Source organism: Gouania willdenowi, chromosome 24 (assembly GCF_900634775.1).
Source record: "Gouania willdenowi chromosome 24, fGouWil2.1, whole genome shotgun sequence".
Lineage (NCBI taxonomy): Eukaryota > Metazoa > Chordata > Actinopteri > Blenniiformes > Gobiesocidae > Gouania > Gouania willdenowi.
Genome location: NC_041066.1, coordinates 24,178,734 through 24,198,213, shown reverse-complemented (window position 1 = coordinate 24,198,213; position 19,480 = coordinate 24,178,734). Strand labels below are relative to the sequence as shown.

The 19,480-nt window shown below is 35.5% G+C and overlaps 1 protein-coding gene across 1 annotated transcript; it reads left to right on the top strand.

Moving 5' to 3' along the window:
• Nucleotides 1–1,602: 1,602 nt before the first annotated feature.
• LOC114457567 (estrogen receptor-like) lies at nucleotides 1,603–16,883 on the top strand. The gene is given in 10 exon segments (XM_028439519.1): nucleotides 1,603–1,799; nucleotides 1,801–2,075; nucleotides 2,705–2,913; nucleotides 4,843–4,959; nucleotides 6,000–6,202; nucleotides 7,395–7,548; nucleotides 10,476–10,614; nucleotides 12,525–12,658; nucleotides 15,596–15,779; nucleotides 16,534–16,883. Coding segments are annotated over 10 exon segments (1,665 nt in total). The 5' UTR covers nucleotides 1,603–1,778; the 3' UTR covers nucleotides 16,763–16,883.
• The last annotated feature ends 2,597 nt before the right edge of the window (nucleotides 16,884–19,480 follow it).

The window sequence follows — 19,480 nt, the reverse complement described above, 5'->3', positions numbered from 1 at the left end:
CATTTACATTTAATATTTAACTTTTAGATTTAATATTTAACATTTAGATTTAACATTCACATAGTTTTAAATATTACAAATCTCACAAATTGTGCAGTAAATCTTGTCAAAAGTAACATTAAAAATTGTACGTACATTTTTTAAACATGGTTTGTTGCTAAATGTTTATTTTAGCATGCGCATCTTTACAATGGGTGCCCTTTATTAAAATACCTCTATAGCTGTCCTTAAATGTAATGTTTTTACGTTATTTTCAAGAATCACGGTGATTGTTGACTTTCTTGGAAATCTTTTTTAGTCCCACAAGGTTGTGTTTTTGTCACCTTGACGTCTGGTGCCACAACATTCAAGGTCGCTAAGGATCCCATGCAGTTTTTTTAAACAGAAACTCCTGTAATTTTCTTAGATTTGAGTTTTTTAACATTGTTCAATAACTTTTTCAGATATTGATTAGTGACTTTTCCTGCTTGTGAGAAGATGCCGACAGTAGAGAATGTAAATAAACATTTTCATTGTGATCGTAGGGTCTTTAAAGCATCTTTAGGTCAGAATAATATAAATCCACATCTATCTCCTTATATGGGATTGATTGTGTAATGACTTAATGTTTGTGACTCAATGATGTTTGACCTCATGCTTTGTTTGCTGTGTTATGGTGACCTGGCACTAAAATGCACCACTGGTATCGATTTGGCCGCATCTTTAAAGTCCCCCCCCCCCCCCTTTGTTGTTTTTGTTGTGCTGAACTGGATCCACTGGATCCCTGCTTTAAGGCAGTGTTTTTCAGCCTTGTGGTCGTGACCCCACGTGGGGTCGCCTGTAAATAAAATCCATTTTTAGTGATAATAGAATAAAATAAAATGACAAATTTAGATAATGTTTTAAATTTTTTTTAAATTATCTTTTTTCAAATGAAAACATCACACAAAATGTGGCCTAAAGCCTTAGTAGATCTATGCCTAATAAAACGCATTATTTTGAACTGTTTGTTTAATTTCCTTTTAAAAATGGGACTATCTTTACCGTTTTACAGCCTGCGTTCCTCCATCTTGAAATCATGTGACTGATGATGTCACATGGCCCCACTTCCTGTAAACAGAGAGAGAGACAGAGGAAAATTAACAAATGAAAGCATTAAAAATGTGCGGTTTTATAGTGTTTATCTTTAGTTAAAAATGGCAATCATACTAAATATTACCTGAATTTTGAATTGATGAGATAAAAATAGGTAAATCAAAAAAATTGGCCGTGTTTTTATAGGAAATATTTTTTGTTTTTGAGATAATTCAGAAAAGCCGAAAAATGTTTGCTATAAAAACAGAAAAAACATTGCACTTTTTGTTTCTTTTTTATTTTTATGTGATCAATTCAGAAAAATATTAAGTTTTTCCGAAAAACATGAAGTTTTTCTTCTTCAGTGAATGTAATAAGCTTTTGTAATAAATAATGAATAAAAGTTTGAAAGTTTGAGGCGTCTTCTTTCCTCTCCCTGACATTTGTTTGTTATTTGAGGTTTTAATGGACGTGGAGAGGGAGGGAGGGAGGGAGGAAGGAGTCAAAGCGCTCCCTCCTCCTCCAGGTCTAAATCCTGCTGCTGATCGCTGCTGCTCTGTGATGATGTTGTGCTGTTGCTCAGGCAGAGCCACAGCCCGTGTGGAGGATCCCTGCTCAGACCCACTCGCCCTCTCTCCTCCTCCTCAGAGCTGGACAACATCTCTCCCCCTCCACCTCTCCTCCTCTCCTCCTCAGAGCCGTCTCCGTGCACCTCCCTGTCCGACATGTACCCTGAGGAGAGCCGGGGGTCCGGGGGGGTTGGCCAACGTGGACTTCCTGGAGGAAACGTACGACTACGTTGCTCCCACCCCGGCGCCCACTCCCCTGTACGGCCACTCCACTCCCGGCTTCTACTCTGCCTCCCTGGACGCCCTTGGACCCCCGTCGGATGGCAGTATGCAATCTGTGGGCAGTGGTCCCAGCAGTCCTCTGGTGTTTGTTCCTTCCAGCCCCCGCCTGAGCCCCTTTATGCACCCCCCCATCCAACACTACCTGGAAACCACCTCGACACCCAGCTACAGGTGAGAGAAAAAGTTCTTTTTTAGTTTTAGTCTTAAATTGAGATTAAACATGACGAGGGCTGTGATTTGTTCACATTTAATTCTTTGTTTGCTCAGATTGTGTTTGTGCAAACGTCGGGGATTGTGTAACTGATCAGAGCCTGATCTATCCTGCTTGTTTGTCTCTCTTTAAACACTTACTACACTTTTTTTTACCTCTTACCTGAAAAACCAGTAGTAGTAGTGAAATAAAACCCTAATGTGACCATAGCAACCAGTTACTTCCTGTGAATAGGATCATAAACCAAACACCATTTTTAAAAAATATCTATTCTCGTGTTATTTAATCTTGCTATTATACAAACCATGTCCGTTATCTGTACAGAAAGGATTACGCTCTGTCCTGGGTTTCTAATCCCAGAGATTAGGGACTTGGGTCGAGGGCCTTGAGAAGGGAACAATACGTGAGAACAAGTGGAGAACACAAACAGATTGTTTCCTGACACAGGTGGAAGATGATACGCTTTGTTATTCTCACAGAGATGAAGACTGACTGGGATTTAAACCAAAATGTCAGAATATTCATCATTTATGATTAGGCTAATGAAGTTGTGTTATGATGAAAATGAATCCTTGGTAACCCGTCACAGAAGCAGTCACCAGTCGGTCTCCAGGGACGAGCAGTGTGGCTCCCTGAATGAGGCGTACAGCGTCGGCGACGTAGGGGTCGGGGCCCAAGGCTTCGAGCTGACCAAGGAGATGCGTTTCTGTGCCGTGTGCAGCGACTACGCCTCTGGGTACCACTATGGGGTGTGGTCCTGTGAGGGCTGCAAGGCCTTCTTCAAGAGGAGCATCCAGGGTAGGAGCTCTCATCATTATGTTTGAAAAGCTTTCTGACCTGAAAACGTGTGTTTTTATACTTGTTTTCTACCTTTATTTGACCATTGAGAACAGGAGTGTGTGTCTACATTATCAGTGACATTATGTAGAAGCTGTTATTTAGTCAGTGATTCTCAACATCTGGCTTTTTATGTCTTCATTTTAATTATCCTTTCTTTACTTTTTTGTCCACTTTTCATCCCAATGCCATTACATACCACCTGGTTCCTCTTTATTTGACCATTTTTGGCCATTCTTGACTGTTTTTGGACCATTTTAGTCACTTTACACTTTTCTTGCCACGTTTTTGCCACTTTTCAAAAAAAAAATTTAAATTTGTATCCAATATTTCTCCTTTCTTTAATTTTTTAGTCACTTTTCATTCCAATAAGCTACTTTTTGCCCAATAAATACCACTTGTTTCTTTTTTTCCTCACATTTTGCCTCTTTTTGCCACATTTTGCCCATTTTGTTTTATTACATACCACCTGGTTCTTCTTTATTTTTTCTCATTTTTCAGCCTTATGTATAAAACTTAAAAGTGTTGAAGAAAAATGCACGGGCTGATGTTTACGGCTGAACCCTCAATGAAATAATGCAGAAGATATGATGAAAACTGTTGAAAAGGGTTGAAACAACCCCCAATATATATATTGTTTTCTGGCCTGTAGCCTATATATATATATATATACAGTATATAGGCTACAGGCCTATATATATATATATATATAGGCCTGTAGCCTATATATATATATATACAGTATATAGGCTACGGGCCTATATATATATATATATAGGCCTGTAGCCTATATATATATATATACAGTATATAGGCTACAGGCCTATATATATATATATATATATATATATAGGCCTGTAGCCTATATATATATATATACAGTATATAGGCTACAGGCCTTTAGTTTGACACGTGGGTTAAAAGATCTGAAACAATCTAAATAAAGTTGAAAAAGGTTGGTATAATTATCGGTTAGTCAGAATCGCACCTGCAAGATTGGTTTATTCAGACTTTTTTTCAGAAAATTGACTTTGATCTCCTGACATGTTTAGACTGCCAACTGTCAGTCTTCCTCAGAGGCGCCTGTGGCCAGCCTGACAGTGCTGTCAAGTTGGCCACACCCAACAATAACTCATAAGGACACATGAAAGCAATGAGCAGATGCCTCTGAGGAAGACTGACAGTTGGCAGGCGAAACATGTCAGAAGATCAAAGTCAATTTCCTGGAAAAAAAAGTTGCCTGAATAAATGAAACCTCAACATATTATTTCAATAAAAGGAGACAAAATGAATTTGCTGGAACATGTAAATAAAATACAAAAAAATACATTGATTAGAGAAAAAAATATTTCACGGGAAGGACGTCAAACAAAATGATGTTCTGTTTTATGTTTGTTATCAAGTTGGTTCTATTCTTGCAATCCTAGAGACTAAACATTCACATTTGTAATACTTCTTCTTCTCCACTGCTGTTTGCACATAAAAGCCTATTTTTATGTGCTACAGCAGTGCAGATGTGAAGGATTATTAAACACTTTTCTCTGATTAATAACAATTATCTGCTTTGATCTGAGAGTAGAACGTAATGTGAAGCGTTTCTCTGACCCTGTGCACTGACCTGATCCTCCTCTTGTGAGCCATGACTCAGGCTTATGGTATTTATGTGGCGTATTGATGCAGTGTCTCCTCAATGACTGGTCATAAAGACATTAGCAATCTCCATGGCAACGACCAAGCCAAAGATGCCATGTTTTAATTTGATTCGTTTCAGCTTCATTTTTCGATCGGAATAGAATGTTCCAGCTACGAAACAACCCAACCTACATCTGGGCACGGCAGCGGAGGCTTGAGAACTAATAGATTTTATTTTTTCTTCTTCCTCTATTTCAGGTCACAATGACTACATGTGCCCAGCAACCAATCAGTGCACCATTGACAGGAATCGCAGGAAGAGCTGCCAGGCCTGTCGTCTGAGGAAGTGTTACGAAGTGGGAATGATGAAAGGAGGTATACTAACACGCACCCTCATTTTAGTTATTTAATCATGTATTTGTGTGGGCATTAATTACATTTCTGAAAAATCCTAAAAAAATGATAGATTTGTTACGAAAAAAGGAAAAAGTTGGCACGAACATGAACACGCTGGAGGATGTTGATAAGCTTGAATCTTTAACGTGACCTTGAGGAGATTTTCTCTTTTTCCAAATAAGGAGGAACAACTTCTGATTAGTCCACACACACACACACACACACACACACACACACACACACACACACACATTTCTCTTTGCATACTTTTTTTTTTAACTTTTTAAACACCACAACAGAACGAAAAGTTGTTTAAAACAGTGGTTCTCCCGCCAAAATAAAGGTCCCAGAGAGCGGGGACCCCCACTGTAGCTGACCATGAACATTGAAGAACAGTCATGTGGAGACAGGACCATCTATAAGGGGAATAAAGGGGAGAGATTTTTGGGGTCCATCCATAAAGTCAGTAAAATGATGGTCCATTGTTCTATGAATCTGTGATAACCACATTTATTTATTCATCTGAATAATATCCACTGTTATCCAGGAACGTTTATTATTATTATAGTCATCTTAAAGATAGAAATCATTGTTTTAATCATAATAAAATGGTTCAAAGTGACAAAAAATGGTGGAAAAGGTGGTGAAATGGGATTTTAAAAACCAAGAGTGGACAAAAACAGACTGAAAAAGTGGTAAAAATGGTTCAAAGTGTCAATATTAGAACAATGAGTTTAAACTGTCAAATAATGGGCATTACAAATCATGAATGTGGTTAAAATTGTAAAAAAATAAGCATGAAATATGGTGAAAACAGGTTAAAAGTGACAATAATGGGTCAATATATGTGACATTAGGTGGAAAATGTAGTGGAAAGGGTTTATAAGTGCTGAACATGTCTGGAAAGTGGAAAAATGTGCAGAAAATGCATTGAAATGTGATGTAGAAATGTGAGTAATGTAGCAAAAATACATTAAAATGAGCAAAAATATGTGTGTGTGTGTGTGTGTGTGTTGAAGGTGTGCGTAAGGACCGTGGTCGTGTGTTGCGGCGTGACAAACGACGTGCGGGGATCATTGACAGAGAGAAAGTAGCGAAAGACGTAGAACACAAGGCCACGCCCACTCACGAGGGCAGGAAACGTAACGGCATCGCAGGAGGAGGAGCCGGAGGAGCCGGAGGAGGAGGAAGATTCTCCATGACCACCATGCCACCTGATCAGGTCTGTAAAAAACACATGTAAACAGAGATGATCCGAGGGTCACATGATCAACATTTAAAATAATAAACAAAAAGGTTTTCTATGTTATTTTTCTGCTATGATGTGCATTTATGGAATATTTCCTGTATCTTTTTAAAAAAAATATTTTTCACTTGTTTTTTTGTATATTTTTAGTCGAGTACATTTGTGTATTTTTTGCAGTTTATTGTGATTTACTTGTTTTTTTTTTGGGAGTCATTTTGTGTTTTTTGAGCCATTTATGTGTATTTTTGTAGTTTTGTTTAATTTTCAATCACTGTTTTGTGCATATTTCTAGTTGTACATTTGTGTATTTTTTTGGTGTCTTTTTGTGCATTCTACTGTGATTTTACATGTTTTTTGGAGTCATTGTGTGTATTTTGGCTGTTTTGTAGTTTGTCATTTTATGAAATGTGGTTAATTTGTGTTTTTAGAGTCGTTTATATGTATTTTTGTTTTCATTGTGTCTATTTAATGGAATATTTCCTGATTTTTTTTAATGTTATCAATTTTTTTGTATATCTGTAATCATCTTGTTTGTATTTTGTGCAGTTTATTGTGATTTTGTTCATTTTTTGTTGTCATTTTGTGTTTTTTGTCATTTATGTGTATTTTTGCTGTTGGTTTGTATAATTTTCAATACATTTTTGTGCATATTTACAGTTGTCTTGTGTGTTGAGTTAATTTTTTAGATTTTTTGGTGTCCTTTTGTGTATTTTCTTGACATTTTTCGTGCTATTTGGAGTCATTTTGTGTATTTTAGCTGTTTTGTAGTTTTTAATTCTTTTCTATGTATTTTTGTTGCATTTTGCATATGTATAGTGTCTTTTTAAAATTATTTTTCTGTTTTTTTTGTATATTTGTACATCTTGTTTTTATATTTCCATCTTTTGTGCAGTTTATTGTGATTGCGTGCGGTTTTTTTTGCTGTCATTTTGTGTAATTCTGTTGTTGTTTTGTGTGTTATGAGTCATTTTGTGTATTTTTGTTGTCAGTTATGTACATTTTTGAAGTCGGTTTGCATAATTCCTAATTATTTTTGTGTATATTTATCTTTTTTGTGAGTAAATTGGGGTATTTTTTGTTGTCCTTTTGTGTATTTTCTTGTGATTTTATGGCTGTTTTTGTGTTTTTCATGATTTCTCTGATTAAACGGGGTTTTTCGTGCCCTCAGGTGCTCCTCCTGCTCCAGGGGGCGGAGCCTCCCATCCTGAGCTCCCGTCAGAAGATGAGCCGACCCTACACAGAGGTCACCATGATGACTCTGCTCACCAGCATGGCCGACAAAGAGCTGGTTCACATGATCGCCTGGGCCAAGAAGCTCCCAGGTGAGGACCCCACACACAATTACGTTTTTAATTTATCCATAGTTAATTATCATTACGATAACAGGCTTTTTTCCCAATTACAAATGAATGAACATTATTTTTTTTCCCCTGAAAGTCAATTACAATTACATTCTCAATTACTATTACAAACTTTTATTCATGTAGCGTTGTGATGATTGTATCAGTTTTTAATGTGTACGATGTCGTTTTAACATCTTTACATTTTAGTGCATTTATTATAATATCTTATGTAAAAACACACCTAGGGACCAGAGTTGGAATTTAGCAATAACTATAAACTCTTTGTACTAAACATCCGTTACATTCATGTTAAAAAAACCCTCTATTATATCCCAACTCTTCTAACCGTTACACCTGTGTGAGTGTGAAAATTCACTGACAGGTAGTGGGAAAACAAAATGAGAGAGAAATGTACAAAAAACAACAAAAATACACAAAATGACTCCAAAAACACACAAAAAACAACAAACTGACAAGAAAAATACACAAGATACACAAAAAAAACCCTCAAACACAACAGATTATCATGAAAAAAGAACAGCTAATAAAACATAAAAAGAGAGAAATATACAAAATGACTGAAAAACATACATAAAACAACAAAAATTTACAAATTGACACCAAAAATACACAAAGAATACACAGAGAAACGCTATATAAATCTTATTTAAAAGCCAACTAGGGACCAGAGTTAGAATTTAGCATCAGTTACATTCACACTATTGTTACTCAGTAAAACTGTAAAACTTATATTAAATCCTAACTCTTGTATGAGTGTGAAAATTCACTGACAGGTAGCAGGAAAACTTAATATGAAATAGATTTTAATATTTGATAACTACTTATGTGTTAGCCATAGACCTGTTTTGCATTTAATTACATTCTAATTTAAAGTTTTTAATGAATTTTCATGGTTATTTCAATTACAAAGTCAATTATCTGAACTCAATTACAATTACAACGGCGACAAATTCTTAAAATTATGATTACGATTATAATTATGCCACAATTGTATTTGATTATCATTGACGACACATATTTATTCACGGGCTGAACGTTTTAATGCAAATGTGGTTTTAAAGAGTTAAATTAATTTGAGGTTTATGACCTAAAAGTGATTTTTAAAGCAGTGTTTTGTCCACGTCAGATAAAAACCTTATTTTGAAGGAGACGTGTTTACAGGAGCTCAGTCACTGAGTGTTTCTTAAACATGACACAGACGCTCACTCATCGCCTCTATCTAGTTATCAAGGCAAAGTGTAGTAAAAACACACACACACACACAGCAGCACCATTACAGTGAAATTACTGTCAACACCTTTTACTGGATTGTTTGCTCAATCTGTCGACTCCCCATTGGGCTTAAATGCTCACACACGTGGAGTAAATCCTTTAGTTTGAGGAAATACAAACCGTGTGTGTCACTAAAAGCCCAAAGACAAAAAAGCTTTAATTGCACAGCGTGTTTGCAGCATGCGGTGAATTGGCTGTAATTGCATGTGAGTTTTCCAGTGATGAGGTGTTTAATGTTTGCTGTTACCTGTGCTCTAAACAAAGTGTAAATGTGTAGTGGTGACAAAATGACAAGAAAAATGAATAAAAGGTGAGAAAAAACGTACTAAATAACTCCAAACACACATAAAACGACAACAAAAAATACACAAAATGAATCCAAACACACAAAACCTCAACAAAAAAACACAACCTACACAAAAGGACTCCCAAAACATACAAAAAAAACAACAAAAACACAAACACTGACAACAAAAATAAGCAAAAATGCACAAAAAGAGTAAAAACATGAACAAAACGACAACAGAAACACACACAGTGACTCAAAACACAAGAAATGACTACAAAAATACACAAAATGAATACACCAGATAGAGGTGAAAAGCAAACATCACCACCCTGTGATATTTTAACTGTTACAGTATCTCCCGTTTACTCAGCGTGAGCGTGTCTAACACTGTACAACAGACATGGCGACCCATGGTCTAAATGAATGTGTTCAAATGTGAGAAACATATTCTAAATGACTCCAAACACACACAAAGCAACAACAAAAAACACATAAAACCAAAACAAAAAGGCACAACCTACACAAAAGGATTCCAACCAAACACAGAACAACAGCAAAAACATACAAAATATAACTCCAAACACACAAATAATGACAACAAAAATAAACAAAACAGCAGAAATCCCCAAAAGTACAACGAAAATATAGAAAAGGGCTTTAACTACACACAAAACCACAAGAAAAACTTGTAAAATTAGAGAATAATATACAATTCAACAAAAAATAACAAACCAGCAAAAATGGACAAAACTACAACAAATACATTAAATTAAACCAAACACACAAATTGATAACAAAAAAAAACCCACATCAAAAAGGCACAAAATACACAAAAGGGCTCCAAGTACACATTAAAAATAACAAAAACGCATAGAATGAAAGAAAAATATACAAAATTTTCTTTACTTTCTTTTTGACACTTCTTTATTTATTTACTTTGGCCACTTTTTATCCACATAAGCTACTTTTGCCCAATAAATACCACTTGTTTCCTTTTTTCTCTACATTTTGCCTTGTTTTGTTCCACATTTTTACCCTTTTTCACTATTGTTTGCCACATTTTGCTCATTAAAGTTACCATTTACCTTTACATTCCACCTGGTTCATCTTTATTTCACCATTTTTTGGCCACTCTTGACTGCTTTTGGCCCATTTTTGTCTTTTCTTACTCTTTTCTTGCCACGTTTTTGCCACTTTTAGCCACTTGTTATCATGTCTGCCTCTACACGCTCATCAAAAAAAGCCAAAAACAGACTGTCTACCCCTGTACGTACTGTACGTACTGTACGTATGTATTATGAGGAGTTATTTCTGTGTGTTTCAGGCTTCCTGCAGCTTTCCCTTCACGACCAGGTTCAGCTGCTGGAGAGCTCGTGGCTGGAGGTGCTGATGATCGGCCTCATTTGGAGGTCCATCCACTGCCCGGGAAAACTCATCTTTGCACAAGATCTCATTCTGGACAGGTAGATACAGTAGGAGGACCTTATCAAAGCCCCTCCCCCCACTGACAAACCTCTACAGAATTGGAGACGTTTCATTTCACACCTTAGCATCCATTGTGCCATCTGTGAGAAAGTGAAAGACTAATCACCCGTTCCCTGTGGAGGAGAGAGTACAGTAGCCTCTCCGTTATTATTACAGCACGGAGCTGGAAAGCAGAGATTTTAATCAAACCACGTCACAAGAAATCTTTAGGGAAAAAAATGACTGCAGAAGACGAAGGAAAGAGCTAAACGATGAAGAGAATATGGAAAAAAAAAATGGCAAAATGTGAGACGAGTGTTGTCTGCTGCTCTGGCACAAAAGAACTCACACTACACACAAAACAACCACTGAAACACGTTCAATGAATATACAAAATAACTCAAAACACACAAATAACAACAATAAAAATAAAGAAAAAGAAATAAATTGCACAAAACTGCAACAAAAATACACAAAATGTCTCCAAACACACACACATAGCGACAACATTACAAAGATGCACAAAACGACGACAAAAAATTACAAAATTACACAAAAAATACACAAAAGGGCTCCAACTTAACACAAAACAATAACAAAAGCATGTCAAATGAGAGAAAAATATATAAAATAACTCCAAACACACAAATATTGACAACAAAAATAAACAAAACATTAAAAATGCACAAAACTACAATGAAAATCCACAAAATGATATAAAACACACACAAAATGTCAACAAAAACACACAAAATTACAAGAAATTCACACAAAACAACAACAAAAAAGAATAAAACTACAAAACTAGAGAGCTGAAGGATGAAGAGAATGTGAGATATGTGTGTGTGTTGTGCTACTGTGGTACACACTGTTCCCTCCGTTCCTTCCATGGAGGAGTAAACGATACAGACGGGCCCTTATCGACGGATGTGCCTGATGGCCCCGTTAGATTCAGACGTGTATTACACGGTATTATCTGTAAAACACGGGCGGTGGCGGTGTGTGTGTGTGTGTGTGTGTGTGTGTGTGTGTGTGTGTGCTCTCCTATTACAGATGACGACTAAAACGCTGCAGGTCATGGTCGACTCATTCCCTCGCTCTGTGCGCCACTACTTTATCTCTTTATTCCATTTTACCGTCACTTTTAAAATCACATTAGTTTGTTTTTTATCATCAGGCAACAAATGACATTTATAAGCATTTACTTTGTACGACGGCGAATTAGGGCCGTTTTAAAATGAAATAAAAAATCTGTGCACTACTATAATATATATATAGTTTTTTAAAATTTTATTTTATGAGAATAAAGTTGTATCGTAATAAACTTGTAATTTTATTAAATTAAAGTCGTAATATTTTGAGAATAAAGATGGGATTATTTTTAGAATAAAATTGTTAATATAATCGTAATTTTATGACATTTAAGTCATAATATTTCAAGATTAAAGTCGTAGTATTTCAGTTTTTATTTTTTATTTTATGAGAATAAAGTTGCGTGTTAATAAAATCTTAATTTTATGAAATTAAAGTCATAGTATTTTGAGATTAAAGTCGTAATATTTCAAGATTAAATTCATAATTTTATGAGAATAAATTTGTATCTTAAAAACTTAATTTTATGGGATTAAAGTTGTAATGTTTCAAGATTAAAGTCGTAATAATTGGAGAATGAAGTTGTATTTTTATGAGAATAAAATTGAAACTGGTCGACTTCAGGGCTGTTGGTTTTACGTTACCTTCACATTTATTCTCATAAAATCACGACTTTAATCTAATGAAATTATGACTTTATTCTTCAATTATTACAACTTTAATCTGGTAGTGCTCAGATTTCTTTTCATTTTGATATAACATTGATGCGCCGCGGTAACGCTGCCTTTATCTTCTTGGTGTTTTTATTTTCCTGCAGAAACGAAGGCGACTGCGTGGAAGGCATGGCTGAGATCTTCGACATGCTTCTGGCCACCGCCGCACGCTTTCGGATGCTCAAACTCAAACCGGAGGAGTTTGTGTGTCTGAAAGCCATCATCCTGCTCAACTCTGGTGAGGAATCACGTCGGCCTTCACACCGCGGCCCTCGTTCATCAACCATGCGTGAAAACGATTTATCAAACATTGGTATCTGGCCAATCACAGCGTACAAATGATCCGGTGTTGATAAATGCGGTGGCTGAATTTAATCGTCGTTAACATGTTACGTCGTCCAGTTTCGGAGGCCCCGCCCACTGAGGTCAAACATTAAAAGATGAAAATCAGCATCTTCACATCTGAGGTGGAGCAAAACAAAGGTGTGTTTTTTGAACGCGTGAAAACTGGAATTAAAGAAGTTTATTTAAACACTCTATGGAAGAGAATCAGCCAGTGAGCAGGCGAAGTCTGCCCCCCTGTGTGCACAACAGAGATCCTGGTAATAAATAACAGATAAAACGAAATTAACAATCAAAACATTTAAACCAATCAACCAATCACATTACTGATTAAATACTGCAGCACATTTATTTATTTATTTATTTATTCAGTTTATTTCTGACATGGTTTGTAAAAGTTTATGGAATTATTTACATTTAAAAGCGTGAATGAGGTTCTGTTTCCGCCGTACAGTGATGTGCTATACGAATTTTATGAAAATAAAGTTATATTTGAATAAAATCGTAATTTTATGCGATTAAAGTTGTAATATTTCAAGATTAAAGTAGTAATTTTATGAAAATAAAGTCGTATTTTAATAAAATCGTAATTTAATGAGATTAACAATTGAAACCTTTAAAACAGCCTTAAAATGACTAAATCTTGTCTCTTGTCTGTGTTTATTTTGCCTTCATCACATGACTGATTAAATACTGCAGCACATTTGTAAAAGTTTAGGGAATTATTTACATTTAAAAGGTGATATTTCCTCCGTACAGACCCCAGTGCTGATGTGCTATTCAGATTTTATCCTAATGAAATCATAATTTTATGAGATTAAAGTCGCTGTGTGCTTGTGCTCGGACAGTAGCAGCTCCTGTGGTATCCGTAGTAACGTGGCTTTTTTAAAGTTCATTTGATTTAGTTTCATTTGTGTTAATAATGCGTTACATGTGTGTCTGGCTGCTTATGCTTAAATGATATGATCTGAGATATGTTTAATAATTATTTTCAGTCTTTTTGCTGCTGCTCCACAAATCCAGACCTGACGTGAGATCTGATGATAGCGTACGCTAACGCTAAGGCTAAGCTAATGCTAACGCTCAGATCTGAACATACCAACGGTTGATAAATGAGGGCCACAGTGTGTTTACGCCTCCGTTCGCCCTCGTTTTCAGGGAATCTGAGAGCAAAGTGGAGCCGATTCCAGCAGCAACATCAGACATTAGTGTTTTTGGATTTTTTTAGCTGAAAAACAAAGCTGACCATCTTAAATCTCCGTCGCTGCTTCAACCTACGAGCTCAGAGGTGACGCCCTGATTGATGCTCAGATACATTAAGGTGAACACAGTGTCCTAGAAAGGCCTGTCATCAATATACCTGATCACCGTTACCATGACAACAATACAGCACAGGGTTGTGTTTATCCCAGGAATGAGAGATTTCCTGATTGGAAGCTAAAAAAGACTGAAGTGCTGCCACTTTCTATTACTTACTTACTTACTAACCCCAAGGGGTACGCGATGGCACTACAGGGGGTACTTAAAAGAGAGAGAGGGAAATTAACAAATGAAAGCATTAAAATATGTGGTTTCATAATGTTTGTTTGTAGTGAAAAATGATAAACATACTAAACATCACCAGCAACTCACGATATGACAACAAAACAAACAAAACGAGAGAAAAATACTCAATATCACTAGAAAATACACAAAAATATCAGAGAAACATACAAAACGACACCAAAAACACCCACACTGAGAGAGAATAATTTAAATAATACCAACAACACACAAAATAAGAGAAAAATATACTGAATAATAACAAACAACAACAAAATGACACCAAAAAAACACACACTAAGAGAGAAAACACTTACTATTACCAGCAACACATAAAACTACAACAAAGACACACTAAATGAGAGAAAAATACACAATATCACTAGAAAATATACAAAAGTAACAGAAAAACATACAAAATGACACCAAAAACACACACACTGAGAGAGAATAATTTAAATATTACCAACAACACACAAAAACACACAAAATAAGAGAAAAATATACTGAATTAAAGTTGCAAGCAGTGATGAACAGGACCTCACAACCACACACATGTCGGGACGTGGTGCACGTTGAGGTGTGTTGCATGTCGGGGCAGAAATGTGTTGAGACGTAGCTGAACATTTTCAAAGATTATATCACAAACTTTCCTGCGATGTTCTGTATAAATATAATATCTATGATTTCCTTTTACCAATAGGTGGCGCTATGACTATGAATGACGGTTGGGTTCAACCATAACTTTCTTAATAACTACCATAAGCTTTGCGCTCGTTCGTGCTCCACACGATCCTCTTATAGTGTGAAAAACTCCTGTTGTGGTAGAAAGAAACCCTCAGTGTACTGAAGTAATAGTTCTTCAGTACACTGAAGAATTCTGACATCATCACTCTCTGCAGTGATGATGTCAGTAATAATAATAATAATAACAAAGTGCATTACAATAGGGTCCTATGCTCCGTTGTGCTCAGGCCCTAAAAATAAATAATAAATAAAACAAACAAACAAACAAAACACACAAAATGACACAAAATGATGATAGAAATGAACATGAAACATGAACTATAAATATAAAGGTCAGCGTTGGTCGTATGATGACCGTAAATGATAAAAACTATAGAAATAAATCCATTCAGGAGGCACTAATTACTGTTTTTTAAATTATTTACAAAATGAGATTTTTTAGAATGTGTGTTGGTTTTAATCGAGTCGTTACTTTGCGTTTTCGTCGCTTCGTATTTAAATGAAAGTGTAAAACAATGGTTTTTTTCCTCTTACTTCCTGTCAGGGGCCTTTTCTTTCTGCACAGGCACGATGGAGCCACTCCACAACACCGTGGCTGTGCAGAACATGTTGGACACCATCACCGACGCCCTCATACATCACATCAGCCAATCAGGATGCTCCGCTCAGCAGCAGTCGAGGCGTCAGGCTCAGCTGCTGCTGCTGCTCTCACACATCAGACACATGAGGTGAAATATGGTGATTAATATGAAGAATTATTATTATTATTGATCTACTATTTTTATTTCATTTTATTGATATATTATTATACATATTAAATTATCGATTTTATTCTTTTAAATATTATTTTATATGTTTTATTATGTAATATATTTTTTAATATTTTAATACATTTAATATTTAATCATATTAATCTGAAACACCAGTAATAGATATCAGTAATAATAATAAAAAAGCAAAAGTATAAAAAATGCTCTTAATTATTTATGATATATTATTTATGTATTTATTCATTCATTTAAATAATTGATTTTATTCTTTGAAATATTGTTTTACATTTTCTAGTATGTAATATTTGTATTTATTTAATATAATATATTGAATTATTTCATGTTTAATAATACTAACCTGAAAGTAAAAAAAGTTTAAAAAAGAATGAAAAATTCTGTTATTCATTTATTATCTTATATATTAAATTATTTATTTTATTCTTTGAAATATGTAATAATATTATATTGAAATCTGATCATACCAGAAATAAACAATGTGGATGAGGATTAAGAAATAAAAGAAAAAAAAGAATGTTTCATTGACTTTATGTTGATTTTTTTTACTTTGAAGTTCAAACATGTTGAGAATGACAAAGATTAACGAGTAAACATCAAAGGAATGGTGTATGATGTATAAAAGTGCTTGAATATTCACATGATCACAGATATGAATGTAATTATGAGGTGAAATGACAGTAAATATGTTTTGCAGTAACAAAGGTATGGAACATCTGTACAGTATGAAGTGTAAGAACAAAGTTCCTCTGTACGACCTGCTGCTGGAGATGCTGGACGCCCACCGCCTCCACCGCCCCGGCCCACCCAATCAGCTGTGCTCCGACGCAGACCCGCCCCCTCACGGTGGGGCCGACGCCCGCTGCAGCCGTGAGAGTCCAGGGGTGCTGCAGTACGGGGGCCCCCGCTCCGACTGTGCCCTGTGAGCCAGCGTCAGGCACTGGAGGTGAAGGAAAGCGTTTGACTGTTGGACAGGGGTGGACTGGGACTAAAGTACACTGATTCTCAACATGTGGCTTCATTTGAATAATTATTCTCACAGAAAACATTAAAGGGTGAAACTTTTACCTTTGTCCCATTTTGGCCCCTTTTCCAAAAGTTCTGATACTTTTTTTCAGACTTTAGCTCCTTTTGCCAAAAAATATCATTTTATCCTATTTTTTGTCCATTTTTGCAAGTTCTTTATGACACTTTTATTTCATTTTTGTCCTTTCTTTAAACTTTGGCCCAATAATTAACACTTCTTTCCTTTTTTCTCCACATTTTGCCCTTTTTCCCTATTGTTTACCACCCTTTACCATTACATACCACCTGGTTCATCTTTATTTGCCCATTTTATGCCCACTATTGACTGCTTTTGACCCATTTTAGTCACTTTTTACTCTTTTCTTGCCACTTTGCTCAGACTAACTCCTTTTTACAATCAATATCCCTTTTTTCCAATTCTTTGTCCATTTTAAAGTTCTTTATGACACTTTTATCCCATTTTTGTCCTTTCTTTAATTTTTTGTCCACTTTTCATCCAAATAAGCTACTTTTGCCCAATAAATACCACCTCTTTCTTTTTTCCCTACGTTTTGTCTCTTTTTGTTCACATTTTTGCCCTTTTTCATTATTATTTGTCACATTTTACCCATTTAAGCTACTTTTTACCATTACATACCACCTGATTCATCTTTATTTGCCACCCTTTACTGCTTTTGACCCATTTTAGTCACTTTTCACTCTTTTCTTGACAACTTTTGGACCATGTTTGCCTTAACTCGCTCGTCAAAAACAACAAAAAAAAGCGTACCGAACCAGCCCACTCTTGTTGACAGCCCACCAGGACGATGCCCGGTATGCCAGATGGCCCGTCCACCCCTGCTGTTGGATCATTTATGAATAAAGTGATTTTCTGGCTGCTTTAGCGGACAAACGGCTGCTGTGATCAATGGAAGTTTGTTTTTCATTCAGCTTTAGTGTCGCCTGATGTTTCCAAAGCACGAGCAGCTTCACCTTCGTCTTGATTATTGGGACCAAAGTGCACTTCCTCTTTATGAATACTGAATCTAACAGTGAAAGAAGAAAAACGGCCAAAAAGTAATGACTTGTAATATATTTTCTATTCAAATGTGAAGCAAATGTGAAGTTTGTGTTGATATTCAAGGGTTAATGTGTCTAAAGAATGTATAACTGCTAAATTCAAAAGCCATTTTCTGCAGAAACTTTCTCTTCTTATTAAAGTTGTGTTTTTTTTTTTTTTTTCCAAGGATCAAAAGGTGAAATCTGTGAACTGATTTAATGCAAACATTCATTGTTTCCTTCAAGTGCATCTGTAGTTTTTTCTATTTGTTGCTGTAACATCATCAGCCGTCTGTCACACGGAGCTAACTGAACCTAAGCAGCCTTTAGAGACCCTTTAAGAGCTACAACCATGAGTTTACCATCACTAACAAGAGTTCAGTCTGATCCAGGGGTGGGCAACTGGCCCTCTGATACGGCCCCTAAAAGTAAAAGCACAAAAATAATCAAAATTACTTTTAAAAATACACAAGATGGCCCAAAAAATGCACAAAATAAGTACAGAAATACACGAAATGACAATAAATGACATGAAACAGCAACAAAAATATACAAAATGAGTACAGAAATACACAAAATGAGTACAGGAATGCACAAATTGACAATAAAATACATGAAATACAAAAATTGACAATAAATTACATGAAACGACGAAAACAATACACAAAATGTGTACAAAAAGACACAAACTGACAATAAAATACATGAAAATGCAACAAATATACACTAAATTACTACAGAAATACACAAAATGACTCCAAAAAAACACAATCTCTTTGTTCTTTCCGGTCTTAATGCTCTGATTGGTCTTTATTCTGAATGCTAAACTGAATGTTGATGAAGTTTTTCCTCAGATCAGTTACAATCACATATCACGTGGTGATATACGTTGCCCATCTCTGATCAATGGAACCCATATTGATCACCTCTAGCATCATCCATGCTTTTGCTCACTAGATTTAATCCTTCGTGTTTAGAAATAAAATCATTGATTCTGTAAATGTTCTGACATTTTTATCTGTTTGCTTCCAAACTGGTTTAGTTATTAAATATGTGGACGCATGATGTTTGCAAAGGAACTTGTTCTTCGTCGTGTTGCTGATGTTTTCTCGTCTGCTTGAGTGAAACATGAAAAAAATGATTTGTATCAGCTGTGGAACAGAAAACTCTGGTTTGTTTTTCTTTTGTTTTCATGTAAATAAAATAATTAATTGGGGGAAAAAAACGTAAAGTTGTCTCAATATTTATATTTACTATAACACTTGACTCCAGACCAGTGCGTGTGTTTGAAAACTGCGTCTTAAAGGAATCCTCCACTGTTTTTACAAGTTTCACCTAAAATCTTTAAAATGTACTTATTAGTAGATCTATGTCTAACAAAACACATTATTATGCACCATATTCATTTAATTTCCTTTTAAAAATAGCACTACTTTACAGTTTTAGAGCCTGTGTTCCTCCATCTTGAAATCACATGATTGATGATGTCACACGGCCCCACTGCCTGTAAACATCCCATTGTTTTCTATTGGAGTGAAACATTCAGCCTGATTTATAGATCACATGATTTCAAGATGGAG